The sequence below is a fragment of the Bos indicus genome, chromosome 15 (genome assembly GCF_029378745.1).
Source record: "Bos indicus isolate NIAB-ARS_2022 breed Sahiwal x Tharparkar chromosome 15, NIAB-ARS_B.indTharparkar_mat_pri_1.0, whole genome shotgun sequence".
Classification (NCBI taxonomy): domain Eukaryota; kingdom Metazoa; phylum Chordata; class Mammalia; order Artiodactyla; family Bovidae; genus Bos; species Bos indicus.
In genome coordinates this window covers 55,580,250-55,595,760 of record NC_091774.1, presented here as the reverse complement: position 1 = coordinate 55,595,760, position 15,511 = coordinate 55,580,250, and the positions used below count along the sequence as shown (strand labels likewise).

Genomic DNA, 15,511 nt, shown 5'->3' with positions numbered 1-15,511 from the left:
CCACCGGGGTTTTGTCCCCCCCACCTCACAACCCCCTTGCAGGCCAACAACCAGGCTGCAGCATACATCCCGGGGCAGTGCGGCTCCTGCGTGGTCTGAGAACCTGCCTGTGTCCACGAGCTGCCTGTTACTGGTTCCTGACAAGGTAAGTACAAAGTTGGAGAGAACTGCTCAGAAACCTTAGAGCAATGTGGCAGAGTAGTTCTATGTGTAATAAAAAAAAATGAGGACTTTCCTGCTCCAATGGTTGAGAGTCTGCCTGCCAGTTTGGGGGATGTGGGTTCTATTCCTGGTCTGGGAAGATTCCATGTGCCGCAGGGCAACTAAGCCTGTGTGCTGCAACTGCTGAGCTCTCATGCGTACAGCCTTTGCTCCATAACTAGAGAAACCAGCACAATGAGAAGCCCACAAACTGCAAGGAAGAGTAGACCCCACTGGCCGCAGCTAGAGAAAGCCTGCACACAGCAATGAGGATCCACTGCAGCCAAAAATAGAATAAAAAATAAAATAATTTAAAACATTTGATATGCACTATGTTTGCTTTGTTTTCTTATTTCATTTCTGGGGTAATTTATATTGTATTTTACAAATGGATAGGTCAATGATGAATTAGAAAATATATATAAAATCTGCTCCTTTACCACAGATATTTTGAGATGCACTAATCTAGAGTGTTCCTAATGCAGGCCTCTGACAATTCTTACATTTTTTAAACCTGGGGACTGGGGGCACCTTTGATCCTTAATCACTGGCATTTTATTGATAGTGCCAAAATTTGTTACTTTTGTGTTTTTAGGGCCTTTTTGAAAGGGGCCGTTAGAAAGAGTCTTTCTGCCCATCTATTTCTATTCACGCTCTCACTAAGAACGTAACTGGCCGTACGTGGATATACCAGCTCAACTGACTGAAAAGGGAAACACTCAGGTCAGCTTTCTGGCAGGGAGTGAGGGAAAGACATAGAATCTAAGAAAAGTCCAAACCTGGTCTGTGATAGACACAAAATTTCACAGCTCTTTCAAAAACTTTTCCAGGAATTTATAAATGGAAGGGGTGAAGAAGAGCTGTTATTTATTCAACAGTCATTTATGGATGAACCATTTAAAGGAGAAGGCACTGGACTCAATGAGGGAATGTGATCTGTATGGGGTCCTGAGGCCAGCAGAGGGGTGTTGGGGGGTGGGGACTGTGTGCCTGACTGGTTCCCAGGCACCTGCCATTTCTAATTCTGCACAGTTTCAGTCCAGAACCAGGCAGGATGAGAGCAGCATGTGATAGCTGCCTGGGACCAGGATGACTGTAATCCTTTAACATCTCTGACATGAACCTCATTTAATTATGAAGAAGTCATGTCAGTTACATTGAGTACTCCACATGAAGCATCCACCCAGAGCCCAGGACGTAGTGGGTTCTTAGAAAATGGCTCAGGGAGCTGATTCTGCCCTGCTGTGGGGTCACTAAGACAGATGCTCAGTCCAGTCTGAGGGATCCATTGCCCCTCCATCTGGCCCATGACCCGATTCAGCCCAAGCACCTCCCAGGGCTCTTCCTTACTCTGGGGGATGAATTCCTGAACCCTGGACTGGACAGTAGTTTCCCAGACAGCAGGCCAGACATCCTCAGGGACCCCGTCTGCCCTGCCCACTCCCATCTCCATAGAAGTTTGCTGTACAAAGCCCTAAACCTCAGCCTCCTGTTCCTTAAACCTCACTCTGAGCCTGGCCCTTATCAGGAAGTCTCACCCATGTGTGCTCTGCCCTCTCCCTCCTCTCTGCCTTTGCCCCCTCAGCAGTTCATATGCTCCACCTCTGCCTCCTCTGATCTCTAGCAAAGCCCAGTCCTCCTGAGAGGGTGAGGCTGGGCCAGGCCACGTGGCGGCTGGCAGAGCTGTGCTGGCTGACATCTATCCTATTTGTTGTCACCATCAAGCAGTATCATCGGGCTGGGCTCCTTTGTCCCCTGTGGGTAATGATGTCTTGTCTGAGAACTTCTTCCATATCAAAGGGCAGCCTAATTTTAAGAGGAGACTCCAGATCTGCCAATCCCTGAGGGCCTTCATCCTTTTCCTGGTCTGCCCTGTGTCTGTACATAGCCTCCCCCTTCTCTCCCACAGAACAGGCCAGAGGTGGTGATTTGGAGCTTATTGATCAGGGAGGAAGAGGTAGCATGCCTTTCTCTGGTCCATCTGAGCCACTGTCTGGGAAGAGGACACAGGGCAGGAGGGCTGTGAAACCAGGCTGGGATTAAATGGGAGTCTTTGACCAGTGTTTTCAGGTAGGTAAGGACGATGAGAAAAAAGTAAAATCGAATCTTTCATGTGATGAATTGACATATATGGAGCCCAAGGTCAGGGCTGAATTACAAAGGATAGAGTAGGAGTTACCATAAGCAGCTTTCAGCCTATGTGTGATTAGAGCCGAGGTCAGAGGTCATTTTAGTCCTTGGGAAAACTGAGACTCAGAGGGAGGTTGAAGAGGTTGGTGTACAGTCATTTAGCCAGTGACAGAGCTCAGGTCTTCCCCACCTCCAGGCCCTTCTGGCTGCCATATGGGGCTCAGAAACTCAGAGGTGCCAGGATGAGCCAGGAGGTTGTGCCCTCCCCCTCCTCTCCGGCTCAGGGAGGGAGAAGATGGGACAGGCAGGATGTAGGATAAGGGAGCTTGTAGGAGAAAGGGCTGCAGCTGGGGGCTGCTTCCAGCTGTCACTCAAGGCAGAGGAAGGGAAACCTGCTCACTGGAGCTGCTGTTTGTCCTGCTTATTGAGTGACAGGACCACAGAGGACGGACACACAGACAGCATTTTCTCCCAGTATCTCTCCCATTTCTCAGGTGGGCAGAACCAAAGAGAGGGCCCGTTACAGAGGAGTTAGTGGAGGAGAGCAAATCATTGATGCCAGAGTCTGGTCTCCTCTTCTATGAGCCAGATGTGACCTGGGGCCTGGCATGGGGTGGAGATGCAGGAGTCAGTGAAGGCTCTGGAGATGTGTTCAACAGATACCTCCAGGAAACCTTCTGGGATCACAGCACCTCCCTTCCTAATGCCAGCCCTGCCCTTTGGGGCAAGCCCCTCCTCTGGGGAGGTACTCAGCAGAACTCCAAGTGTTGGTCTTTGGGGATGTTGTACTTGAGCTTGTGGGTTTCGAAGAGGTTGCTCAGCTCCTTCAGGTAATGCTGGTGCAGCCTGTCCACCTCCTCTTGGGAGGGATGTGGTATCTTCGGCACCTCGATGGGCTTCCCCACTGCAAGACACAGAGGTGAGTGGTGGCCCAGAGTAGGAATCACTGGGGTCTCTGGATCCCATGGGGCAGGACTCCGTGCCAGTGGTCACACCCACTGGAAAGTGCCTGTATTGTTTCCCTTTCAATTGTATTTTGGGTGATCTAATCTAAATATTTGGACAACTCCAAGATTCTGAAATAATAAAAACACCTCCAGCTGGCATTGCCGCCTGCCAGACAATGTCCTAGGTGCTTTACTTGTATTATCTCCTAAAATCTTCTGAACAATCCTATGGGGATTGAACCTGCTATTAGTCCATTTTAACAGGTAAGGTAGTGAGGCTCAGGGAGGTTAAGTAACTTATTGCAAGATCACATAGCCAGGAAGAATCAGTGACAGATTGTAAACCCTGAAGATGTGCTCTTAGGCTTAGGGACACGTGGATCTGGGAGTCTTAAATGCCATGAGTGGAAGTGTCTGTATATCTTAGAGGAGGTGGCCCACAGCCCAAGTGCCTCTTCCTCCTCTCCCTCCATGCCGGTCTGCAGTGCCTCCCATTCTAGGGAGTACATGGGAGGACTTATCAATCTCCTTCCTCTTGTTCTGCCTGGCTCAGAAAGCAGCTGTTCTGTCTTCTTCTCTTGGGAGTGGTTTTGGAGGCATCCGTTTTGAATTATATTCATGAAAATATTACCATACAACCCAGGAAAAGTCATGGTATAGAGGGTTGACCAAGTCTGTACTCAACTAAGAAATGATTGGGTGAGTGGAGATGAACAGACCTCTCTCTATAAGCTTTGCCATTGGAACCTAGTTGGAATTCAAGACAAAAGCAAATGAGATGATCATATAGCAGAAAAGATGGTGCTAAGTCCATGCACTAAAGTCCATGACCATTATTTACAGGGAAATCCCTCAGGCTCTCCTTTATAGCCTGCTGATTGCTACTCCTTGGAAGGAAAGTTATGACCAACCTAGATAGCATATTCAAAAGCAGAGACATTACTTTGCCAACAAAGGTCCGTCTAGTCAAGGCTATGGTTTTAAGAGATGGCAAGAGTGAATGTCGACATTCTAGGAATCAGCTAACTGAAATGGACTGGAATGGGTGAATTTAACTCAGATGACCATTACATCTACTACTGCAGGCAGGAATCCCTCAGAAGAAATGGAGTGGCCATCATGGTCAACAAAAGAGTCCGAAATGCAGTACTTGGATGCAATCTCAAAAATGACAGAATGATCTCTGTTCGTTTCCAAGGCAAACCATTCAATATCACAGTAATCCAAGTCTATGCCCCAACCAGTAATGCTGAAGAAGCTGAAGTTGAATGGTTCTATGAAGACCTACAAGACCTTTTAGAACTAACACCCAAAAAAGATGTCCTTTTCATTATAGGGGACTGGAATACAAAAGTAGGAAGTCAAGAAACACCTGGAGTAACAGGCAAATTTGGCCTTGGAATACGGAATGAAGCAGGGAAAAGACTAATAGAGTTTTGCCAAGAAAATGCACTGGTCATAACAAACACCCTCTTCCAACCACACAAGAGAAGACTCTATACATGGACATCACCAGATGGTCAACACCAAAATCAGATTGATTATATTCTTTGCAGCCAAAGATGGAGAAGCTCTATACAGTCAGCAAAAACAAGACCAGGAGCTGACTGTGGCTCAGACCATGAACTCCTTATTGCCAAATTCAGACTGAAAGTGAAGAAAGTAGGGAAAACCACTAGACCATTCAGGTATGACCTAAATCAAATCCCTTATGATTATACAGTGGAAGTGAGAAATAGATTTAAGGGCCTAGATCTGTTAGATAGAGTGCCTGATGAACTATGGACTGAGGTTCATGACATTGTACAGGAGACAGGGATCAAGACCATTCCCATAGAAAAGAAATGCAAAAAAGCAAAATGGCTGTCTGGGGAGGCCTTACAAATAGCTGTGAAAAGAAGAGAGGTGAAAAGCAAAAGAGAAAAGGAACGATATAAACATCTGAATGCAGAGTTCCAAAGAATAGCAAGAAGAGATAAGAAAGCCTTCTTCAGTGATCAATGCAAAGAAATAGAGGAAAACAACAGAATGGGAAAGGCTAGGGATCTCTTCAAGAAAATTAGAGATACCAAAGGAACATTTCATGCAAAGATGAGCTCGATAAAGGACAGAAATGGTATGGACCTAACAGAAGCAGAAGATATTAAGAAGAGATGGCAAGAATACACAGAAGAACTGTACAAAAAAGGATCTTCACGACCCAGATAATCACGATGGTGTGATCACTGACCTAGAGCCAGACATCCTGGGATGTGAAGTCAAGTGGGCCTTAGAAAGCATCACTATGAACAAAGCTAGTGGAGGTGATGTAATTCCAGTGGAGCTATTCCAAATCCTGAAAGATGATGCTGTGAAAGTGCTGCACTCAATATGGCAGCAAATTTGGAAAACTCAGCAGTGGCCACAGGACTGAAAAACGTCAGTTTTCATTCCAATCGCAAAGAAAGGCAATGCCAAAGAATGCTCAAACTACCGCACAATTGCACTCATCTCACACACTAGTAAAGTAATGCTCAAAATTCTCCAAGCCAGGCTTCTGCAATATGTGAGCCGTGAAATTCCTGATGTTCATGCTGGTTTTAGAAAAGGCAGAGGAACCAGAGATCAAATTGCCAACATCTGCTGGATCATGGAAAAAGCAAGAGAGTTCCAGAAAAACATCTATTTCTGCTTTATTGACTATGCCAAAGCCTTTGACCGTGTGGATCACAATAAACAGTGGAAAATTCTGAAAGAGATGGGAATACCGGACCACCTGATCTGCCTCTTGAGAAATTTGTACGCAGGTCAGGAAGCAACAGTTAGAACTGGACATGGAACAACAGACCGGTTCCAAATAGGAAAAGGAGTACGTCAAGGCTGTATACTGTCACCCTGTTTATTTAATTTATATGCAGAGTACATCATGAGAAACGCTGGACTGGAAGAAACACAAGCTGGAATCAAGATTGCTGGGAGAAATATCAATAACCTCAGATATGCAGATGACACCACCCTTATGGCAGAAAGTGAAGAGGAACTCAAAAGCCTCTTGATGAAAGTGAAAGTGGAGAGTGAAAAAGTTGGCTTAAAGCTCAACATTCAGAAAACGAAGATCATGGCATCTGGTCCCATCACTTCATGGGAAATAGATGGGGAAACAGTGGAAACAGTGTCAGACTTTATTTTTCTGGGCTCCAAAATCACTGCAGATGGTGACTGCAGCCATGAAATTAAAAGACACTTACTCCTTGGAAGGAAAGTTATGACCAACCTAGATAGCATATTTAAAAGCAGAGACATTACTTTGCCAACAAAGGTTCGTCTAGTCAAGGCTATGGTTTTTCCTGTGGTCATGTATGGATGTGAGAGTTGGACTGTGAAGAAGGCTGAGCGCCGAAGAATTGATGCCTTTGAACTGTGGTGTTGGAGAAGACTGTTGAGAGTCCCTTGGACTGCAAGGAGATCCAACCAGTCCATTCTGAAGGAGATCAGCCCTGGGATTTCTTTGGAAGAAATGATGCTAAAGCTGAAACTCCAGTACTTTGGCCAGCTCATGCGAAGAGTTGACTCATTGGAAAAGACTCTGATGCTGGGAGGGATTGGGGGCAGGAGCAGAAGGGGACGACAGAGGATGAGATGGCTGGATGGTATCACTGACTCGATGGATGTGAGTCTGAGTGAACTCTGGGAGTTGGTGATGGACAGGGAGGCCTGGCGTGCTGTGATTCATGGGGTCGCCAAGAGTCAGACACGACTGAGCGACTGAACTGAACTGAACTGATTGCTACTTTACACACAATTCTAACAGACCTGGAATGCCCTTCCCTTGTATTCACCTCCTCTAAAAGTCTTATGGGATTGTCTGGTCAGAATTAAATCCTCTTTCTCTGGCATCATAAAAGTCAAGTACATCCTCAGTGCTGTTACACAAGGGCGTGAGGATCTGTTTGAAGTGATTTACCTTCTCTGAGTCTCAGTTTGCCATCAATAAAATAGGGATGAGAGTCTACCTCCAAGGTTACCCGGAAAAGTGAGCTGTAAGGAGCCGTGCAGTGCTTGCCACACAATGGGTGCTTGGTAATCTGTAGTGGCTATGGTTCTTTGTACCTCAGTTACAGTTCTCATCCCAGACTGCCTTTTATCAGGGTTATTTGCCTGTGTCTCTATTTCACCCTCTAGAACATGAGCTCCACTTGGTCAAGGATGTGTCCAACCCAAGTCCATGTCCTCTTGGAGTACAGAGCCCAGGCCTCTTGCCTTGTAGCCTTCCCCCCACCTCCCTACCCTAGCCCAGGTCTAGGCTCACCCACGGTGGTGATGGGTCGGCGGTAGGGCATAAAACCAAAACTGTACTGGAAGACTCCACGGCCATAGAAGAACGGGATGGCAAGACGTGTCTTCTTGTACAGTTGATCTCTGAACCATTTCCACCAAAAGCCAGGAGAAGTCTTAGCATATAATTCATTGTCCCCAAAGGAGAAGATCGGCACCAGAACTGCTCTGGAAGGAGACAGGAGAGAGGGCGTGTGGAGGGGCAAGAAGATTCAAACTGGTCACCTAGCAGGAAGCTTGTGACAGCAGAGGACAAAGCCCTGGGCTGGAAGTAGGTGGCCTTGGGTAACTCCCAGTTGAGCTACAGCTTTGCTTTGTGTTAGTGGGCAAGTCCCAGCTCCTCTTAGGATCACCACTTCCCAGTTGCACCATGACAAGGAGATCAGAATGTTGTAGAGTCCTCCCAAACATCAAACATCTGCAAAGTTTCTGGGAAAATCTCTTCTGCCTCAGCTAGCTTGTGTTCTTCAGAGGTGCTTCAAGGTTGGATAACTGCTCTATGCTGTGCCCCAAACTCCACTGTCTCAGATCCTCTAGGTCTCAGACATAATGCCAACTTTGGGCAGTATGACCCATCACACCTAGTCCTTTTGATCAACTAGTCTCCCTTCTAGAATCTTCTCTGGGTATTTGGACATGAGACAGTAAATATCTTGCTAAGTTATCTTCTCTATGAATGGACTGAATATCTCTTGCTAAAATAGGGCCTGCATTAATCTCTGCTGTCTTCCCACCAAAACACAATCCTTGCCAATCTCCAGCTGAATCCAGAGCCCTCTCCCCAGTACCCATGCATCAGGGCGAGCCTGATGAAGCCCTTGCGGTTCCGCAGCACCAGCTTGTTGGCTCCAGGCCTGGTTTTCAGTGCCTCCCTGATGCCCCCAACAGTGATGGCCACTAGGTTGCCGCCTCCTTTCCTGCTCAGAATGTAAGCAATACTCTCCTTGTCTGATGAGACCAGCCCTGGGGAGAGAGTAACGTGGTTAGCTATGGGGTGAAGAGGGCAGGGGCCATAGCAGGGATGTGGTAGGTCCCTACTCACCCTCCCCCTACAGCTGGGAGTTCCCTGAGGACTGGGATTGAGTCATTCCCTTCTTCCCAACCCCTCACCAAGCTCATTGCTGGGAACAGAGCTGTGGGAAGTGCTTCCTTGGGTCTAGCCTCCTTCTCTACTACACATTTTCTTGGAGGAAATGCAGAATTCTTAGAAGCCCTCCCTGAAATCCCTCTTCCATGCCTGCAGCCCTCATTTTCCTGGGCTCTCCAGTTCTGGGAAGGCTTACCCCCTTGCATGATGTAATCTCTGAAGAGTGGGATCCTGAAATATATGTTTATCGTTGTCAGATGTGGGCGGATGCCAGGGAAAAGTGAGGAGAAGCCCGTGCTGTCTGTGCACATGTTGGTAAAAGCTCCGACTGACAGGAGTCCATGAGGGTGGAAGGCAGCAAGGTAGTTCCGGGAGGGGTCCAACTCAGTGGTCTTGACTAGCTGCAGGGACAGAAACCTGGTGAATTGGAGCTGTACCTCATGCCCTCGCTGGTCCACCTGCTGACTTTCTGGGCTGACCTCTTCTGTGTCTCCCCTGTGCCCAAGTGCTATCACACCCATATGTGAGTGTCCTGAGATTAGAGATGGCCTATCTAAGGATCCTTGTCCCCACTGCAGACCTGGAGCAGAGGAGATGCTCTTGGAGACTGTGGAATGAAGAGGGAGAGAATGGACCCATGAATGGACCCACCAGGGAAGGAAGGCCCCCTGCCCAAGGACTCCTGGGAGGGTGACAGGGACACAAACCCCTGTCCTATGTGAAGGGAAACCTTATCCCAGGCAGAGTCCACCCAGAAGGAAGGAGCCATTGCAGGAGGGAGTGAGCATCTCTCCAAAGACTGTGGCAGCTGGAGTTCTGTCCTGGATCAGGGCTGACCCCTGAGTCACTGTGACTCAGTGTAAGAGACCCGAGTGTGCTGGGAAGTGGAGGTGGGAAAAGGGGCACGAAGTCCCTAGTGATGCCTACAGGTGTGGGTGGGGAGGGGTCAAGGAGGTGTCCTGCCAAGTCTGCAGCACTTCCTGACACCAGGTCACAGCCTGCTCACAGCACTGCACCCCTGCTCAGGCCTTGGCCTGTGCAGACACTGCTGCTCCAGGATAATGGAATCTTCACATAGAAACCCAGCTCCTGGACTGATCTGCATGAGGTGGAGGGACCTTATCCCGGGGGAAACACTGCCTGATTCTCTACTGTTAATTCTTGAGGAAGTCTATCACCTGTGTGTAGAAAGCTCCAAGACCCAGAAACCATTTCCTAATTTTGCTTGAAATTCCACAACTAAACTCCAGTTCATAGAAATCACAGCAGGAACTGTTTAAAGTTCAGGAATCCACAAGCCTTTGGCAGGGAGTGCAGAGGCTTGTCAATGTGGGAGAGCTCCAGTAGAGCACAGACTCCCACTTATGGGCTAGCCCATGATTCCTGCAGGGCCTGCACAGTGAAAGTGTGTAGAAGAGTTGGAGGATCTCCTGGGAGGTGCTGAGGTCCAGACTGTGAGGCCACTGAGTTATCTCTGCAGGCTCCCAGCCCAAGACAGGCACATCATCCTGCCCTCTGCGGCCACTCAGTGGTACTGCCTGCTCTCTGCAGGCCTGCAGTGGGCAAGACTCCTGAATTCTGTACACATGAAATTTCTGCAAATTAAGTCCAGTGTCCCATCCATCTTAACAGTGCCTTTGAGAAACCCTCCCCTGGGGTTACCTGTTTGAGTGAAGAGCGTGAGGGATGTGGATAGACAGTCACAGAGCCCCTCAGTACCATTTTCCTGGCAGACATTCAACTGACAACGGTTTTGGTTGCAAAGCAAGCCACATGCTGTTCTTGGAGGCCCTAGGATGATCTGGTATTTCATGAAATCCTCACAACCCAATAATGAATGTGGCATAATCTCTGCTTTACATGTGAAGAAATCAAGGTTCAATGAGACTGGCTCACCCAAGATCTGGTATGTTGCAGATCTGGTATTAGAACCTATCCTGCCCAGCTCCACAGGTCACACTCTATCCATTTCTTCTCTTCTGTTTCCAGAGGAGGGCCACCTGCCTCCTCCTGGCACTTTTTTGTGTCTCTCCTGCCTTTCCCACCTTATCTGGACAGTAAATCATCCCTTCCCAGGGCTTACACCCAAAGATTTAGTCTTTTTGTGATACAGGAAAGAAGTAGAAGGCTCAGTTCACTTAGAGCAATGTCTTCCTCAATCAGGACTGACCTTTGAGTCCATGGTCAGGTGTCCACAATGACCTTAGGTCAGAGAGTCAGTCAGAGGCACTCAGAGTAGAAGGGAGCGGTATGTTTACTGGATACATGGGGAAAATGAGGAAATGATTGAGCAAGGCTCTGTCCAAGGACATAAAGCATACCGAAGTTTGGGGCAGAATAGATCCAGAGAACCAGTTCAGGGCTCTCTGCCTTGCTTCTTTACCCAAAGTTAATACACAAACTTTGAAACCAGTAAAATGACTTGTGTGACCTTGGTCATACCTTTCTTTCTCACTGGGTATTAGTCTTTTTATTTGAAGAAGTGTGGGGCTAGATGTTTTCTAAGGACATGACTTTATACTTGCAAACCCAAGCATGTCTGCTGAGCAGTTTACACCTATAAGACATATTTGTGTGCTACAATATATAGTCCACAGAGCTCCTTCAAATTCTGTTCATTCATCAGTCCTCATAGTGGCCCCACATCTCTGCAGGTGGTAAACCACCGCCAGACAGAAGCTGACTCCTCCCCAGGCCACATAGTGGTGGAAGCCCAGCACCTTCCTCCTAGCCTGGTATTCTGCTCACTGCACACAGGCGCCACACTTCCCCAGGGACACATGGGGCACTACAGGCTTAGCCACTCTCCAGCCACCCCATTACTCACCGTGATGGGGAAATAGTCCTTCATGTACTTCCACAGGACCCAGCGCTTTAGGAACTTATTGTGACTGCCCCCCTGCCGTGGCCTATTTTGGTCCAAGTACAACCAGATCACATACAGGATATTGAAGAGCCAGAATCTTGTGAACAGGAGGCCTATGAAGACCACAAGGCATAAAGGGGCTGGGGAGGGAAGCAGGAGCTGTCAGTGGTCACAGGAATGAAGGAAAAAGCTCTCCCCATATGCCCAGCACTAGCAGCACTGTCCTGTCCAGCCCTCACCCCAGGAGGAAGGAGTCAACCTTCCCTGCCTTCAAGGAGAAAGGAATGCAGCCCTTTCAGGGTCACACTGGGAACCTGAATTTGAAGATAGACCTAACTACAGACTTTTCCCCACTATACCAGGCTGCTTATTCACTCCAATCTTACCCCCTCCACCTCCCTCTCTGCCCTGTTAAGTAATTTGTATTTACCAAGGGCTCAATAAAGGCCTGATGGAGAAGCGATTAAATGAGGCTTTGGGACCACAGAGAAAAGGGAGACATTGTCTCTGCCCAGCCCTCTTTCAGTACACCCTCAGCCCATCTTTCATAGATATATCCCACAAGATCCCTCCTCTAATGAAGCTCTCCTATGGCTTTTTCATAACTTTGAGGCACAGTCCAAGCAGCTCATCCTGGCTTTCAAGCTCCCCATGACTGACTTGAGTCCCTTCCTGCTCCAGCTTCACTCACCCATATGCATCCCCATAATCCAGCCACAGTAAGCTGCTCAGTGTTCATACAACTCCCTGAGCTCTTTCTGTCTCTTAGCTTTTGCTCATGTTTCCTATGCCTGCCCTTCCCTCTCCTGCCAAAGGAGGGAGGTGGAGGCTAACACACCTGCCTGGGCAATGAGTCAGGGGTACAGCATGACTAAGGCTGGGCCCAGTGAGGAATTCCCCTCTGATCTTTGATTCTCAGTCCCTACCATGAGTTAGTCCCAGCTTCACCTCAGAGCCAGGGAGTTCTGTGGGGCTGTCATTAATCTAATGCCAATGGAACCTCATTCCCAGGGAATAATGCTCCCTCTTCAACTTATTGACTCCACTCAATCCCATGCATTCAAACTCTTAAAGAAGGTCAGTTTCCACTTCTGTTCCATCTGAAAGTAGGGTAGATTGGGCTGTCATTCCTGGTAGGCTTCCAGGAAGAGGGGACGTTTGACTCAATTTAAATAGTAGTAAAATTCATAAGCCAGACAAAGTAGGCTGAAGCTCACAGATGCTCACTTTACACAGAGCTTCTACGATGAGTCAGGTGCTGGTGGGACAACTGTGAACTGGCAGAAAATCCTGACCTTCTCAAGCTGATTTGTGGAAGTCAGCTTTTACTCTCCTACCAGCCTTTAAATCCCACCCTGTGGATCCATCTCCTAACCATCTCTCTACCTACTGCCATTCTCCCTTGACCAGGGGAGGCAATCTTTACCCTAAACATCAGACTGCAAATATTTTAGACTTTGCAGCCAAAGAGGCAACTCAGAGGAAATTATATACAGAGCTGATTTAAAATGTAAAAACCGTTCTTGGCTCATGGGCTGTGCAGTGCTAAGTCACTTTAGTTGTGTCTGACTATTTGTGACCTCCATGGACTATAGCCCGCCAGGCCTCTCTGTCCATGGGGTTTTCCAGGCAAAAACACTGGAGTGGGTTGCCAGGGGATCTTCCCTACCCAGGGATTGAACCAGCGTCTCTTAGTTCTGCATTGGCAGGTAGGTTCTTTACCACTAGCGCCACCTGGGAAGCCCAGGTGACTTCCCTGGTGGCTCAGATGGTAAAGAATCTGCCTGTGATGAGGGAGACCTAGATTTGAACCCTGGGTTGGGAAGATCCCCTGGACAAGGGAACAGCTACCTACTCCAGTATTCTAGCCTAGAGAATTCCAAATTCCATGGACTGTACAGTTTATGGGGTCACAAAGAGTCGGATATGACTGAGTGACTCTTTCACTTTCATGGGCTGTACCAATATAATAATAATGAGTGGGATGGATTTGGCCCATGGGGCATAATTTGGAGGCCCCTGATACAAATTGTTACTGCTCCCTGTCATTGATTTATACCCTACACCCTAAACACAGTAGATCCATTGGCTTCAGCCATAGGGACCTATACCACACAGATTGGACCTTGTCATTCCCATACCTAAAGCCCTCCTGGGGCTCCCTTTGTCCCCAGGATAAGGGACAAGGTACAAGCTCCTGCTCCTGGCATCAGTGGACGCAGAGCCCTTTCCTCAGCTGCCGTCCCTCTAGCTACTTGACCTCCCAGTATTCCAGACTGGGCAGGGGGTGGGTGCAGCCAGTCAGACACACTCCTGCTGGCAAAGCACCCCGAAGGCCAGCTAAGCAAATTGTCCCTCATACCAGGTGATCCCCAAGTGCTGATCTCAGCAGCCCTTTTAGGACCTGTGTCTTTCTCCCATCAATGCACCCTGTGCTCCAGAAGTGGCAGGTGTCCACGGCCTCCTGTTCCCAGCCCAGCCTGCCTTACGTAAGACAATGAAGCAGAAGATCCAGTACAGGACTGCAAAGGTCTGCAGTCTGCGCTCCAGTGGCACAAACAAAGGTGCGAACTCCACCATGCTGGCTCCTCTGGGTTCTGGAGGCTTCTCTGAGCTCTGCTGTGGACTGAGACACTTGCTCGTGTTTGCTGCTGCCAGAGATTGTCTAAGCATTTATGGGTTCTGAAGTGGGTGGGTTGCCGTTTCAAGCAATGTTTTATCTGCCAGATCTTCTTTCTGTTTGCTTGAATCTTGCTGTCACTTGGCATGTGAAGCAACAAATATAGTGCAATCTTGTCTTCTTTCCACCTTCCCAGCTATCTGGCTATGATTATTGTCTCCTTTCATTTGCCAGATCCACTGTTCCCCTCCATGAATTTGTAATTACAGTTTCCATCTAAAAATCCCTTGGCCCCACCATCTCCTCCATCTCCTGCCCTATTCCTCAGCTCACCTGCACAGCACAACTCTTGGAAGAGCTGTCATTGTCTCTTGGAAGACAATGACAGCTGTCAGCTCCACACCCTCCCCTCCCAATCTCTCCTCCCTCCTCCAGACTTCATATATCACTGTTCCATGGAACTGCCCTTGACAAGTTCACCAGTGGTCTCCACGCTGCTGAATCCAGTGGTCAATTCTCAGCTCTCATCTTGACCTCTCAGCAGCCTCAGACACAGCTGGTCCCTCCCTCCTCCTTGAAACCACTTGGTCTGTGGACACCACCCTCTCCTGGTTTCTCTCCTGCCCCTCTGACTCCCCCTGGGTCTCCACGGTGGCTCTTGCCCTTCACCAGGCTAAGTGTTTAAGGGTCTTTCTTCTCTCTCTTTCCCTGGACCCTCCCTCCTCTCTCGTAGAGACCTCATCCAGGCTCATGGCCTTGAAGTCTGTCTACAGAATGAACACTTCCAAACTGCATCTCCTGCCTGACCTTCCCTTGGGCTCCAGACTTGACTAAGTAGGTGGGTACTTGACATTCTCCCTGATAGTCTGCTCGGCACCTCCACCACAGCTTGTCTAAAACTGAACTTGACTTTCGTCTCTGTGAAAATCTCCTTAATTTTTACTCATTTCTTTACAATGTATTTTTGCTTTTTTTCCCCCTGAATTTGAAGAAAACTTACACCCCTCCCCCCCCCCCCCTGCAATACTAACCATTGTTGGTTGGGTACATTATGAATTTCTTGTCCCAATTTTGTTCATTTATATAAATTTTTATTTACACAGTAGATTAGAAATCATATTTACATTAATTCTTTGTTCTCCTAAAATCACACACCCACCCTTTATAGGGAATAATAAATGTTCACTGAAACTGTATTGCGTTATTGTTTTAAGGAGAGAGGATGGAGAAGAAGAAGCCACCAGCTAGACTGTCCTGCTGTCTACAAGGGAGCAGGACTTGGAGCAGAAGGGAGTGTGCCTGAGTCCTGCAGTGCCTTCCATCAGCAGACCCAAGAACAAGGCAAG

The 15,511-nt window shown here is 48.1% G+C and overlaps 1 protein-coding gene across 1 annotated transcript; it reads right to left on the bottom strand.

The window, feature by feature from the left end:
• Positions 1-3,080: 3,080 nt before the first annotated feature.
• On the bottom strand, positions 3,081-14,125 carry LOC109569294 (2-acylglycerol O-acyltransferase 2-like). Its single transcript, XM_019974635.2, has 6 exons — positions 14,035-14,125; positions 11,507-11,685; positions 8,876-9,080; positions 8,381-8,555; positions 7,567-7,760; positions 3,081-3,235 (listed from the first exon to the last, which is right to left on the bottom strand). The coding sequence occupies exons 1-6, from the start codon at positions 14,123-14,125 to the stop codon at positions 3,081-3,083; spliced, it is 999 nt and encodes a 332-aa protein (XP_019830194.2).
• Between the last annotated feature and the right edge of the window lie 1,386 nt (positions 14,126-15,511).

Excerpts from the sequence above, each read along its gene's own strand:
- LOC109569294 (XM_019974635.2), bottom strand. The coding sequence starts at position 14,125 with ATGGTGGAGTTCGCACCTTTGTTTGTGCCACTGGAGCGCAGACTGCAG. Across the intron at positions 9,081-11,506 it reads AGGACTATTTCCCCATCACG|CTAGTCAAGACCACTGAGTT; the intron begins GTGAGTAATGGG and ends CTGTCCCTGCAG. Across the intron at positions 8,556-8,875 it reads AGATTACATCATGCAAGGGG|GGCTGGTCTCATCAGACAAG; the intron begins GTAAGCCTTCCC and ends CTCTCTCCCCAG.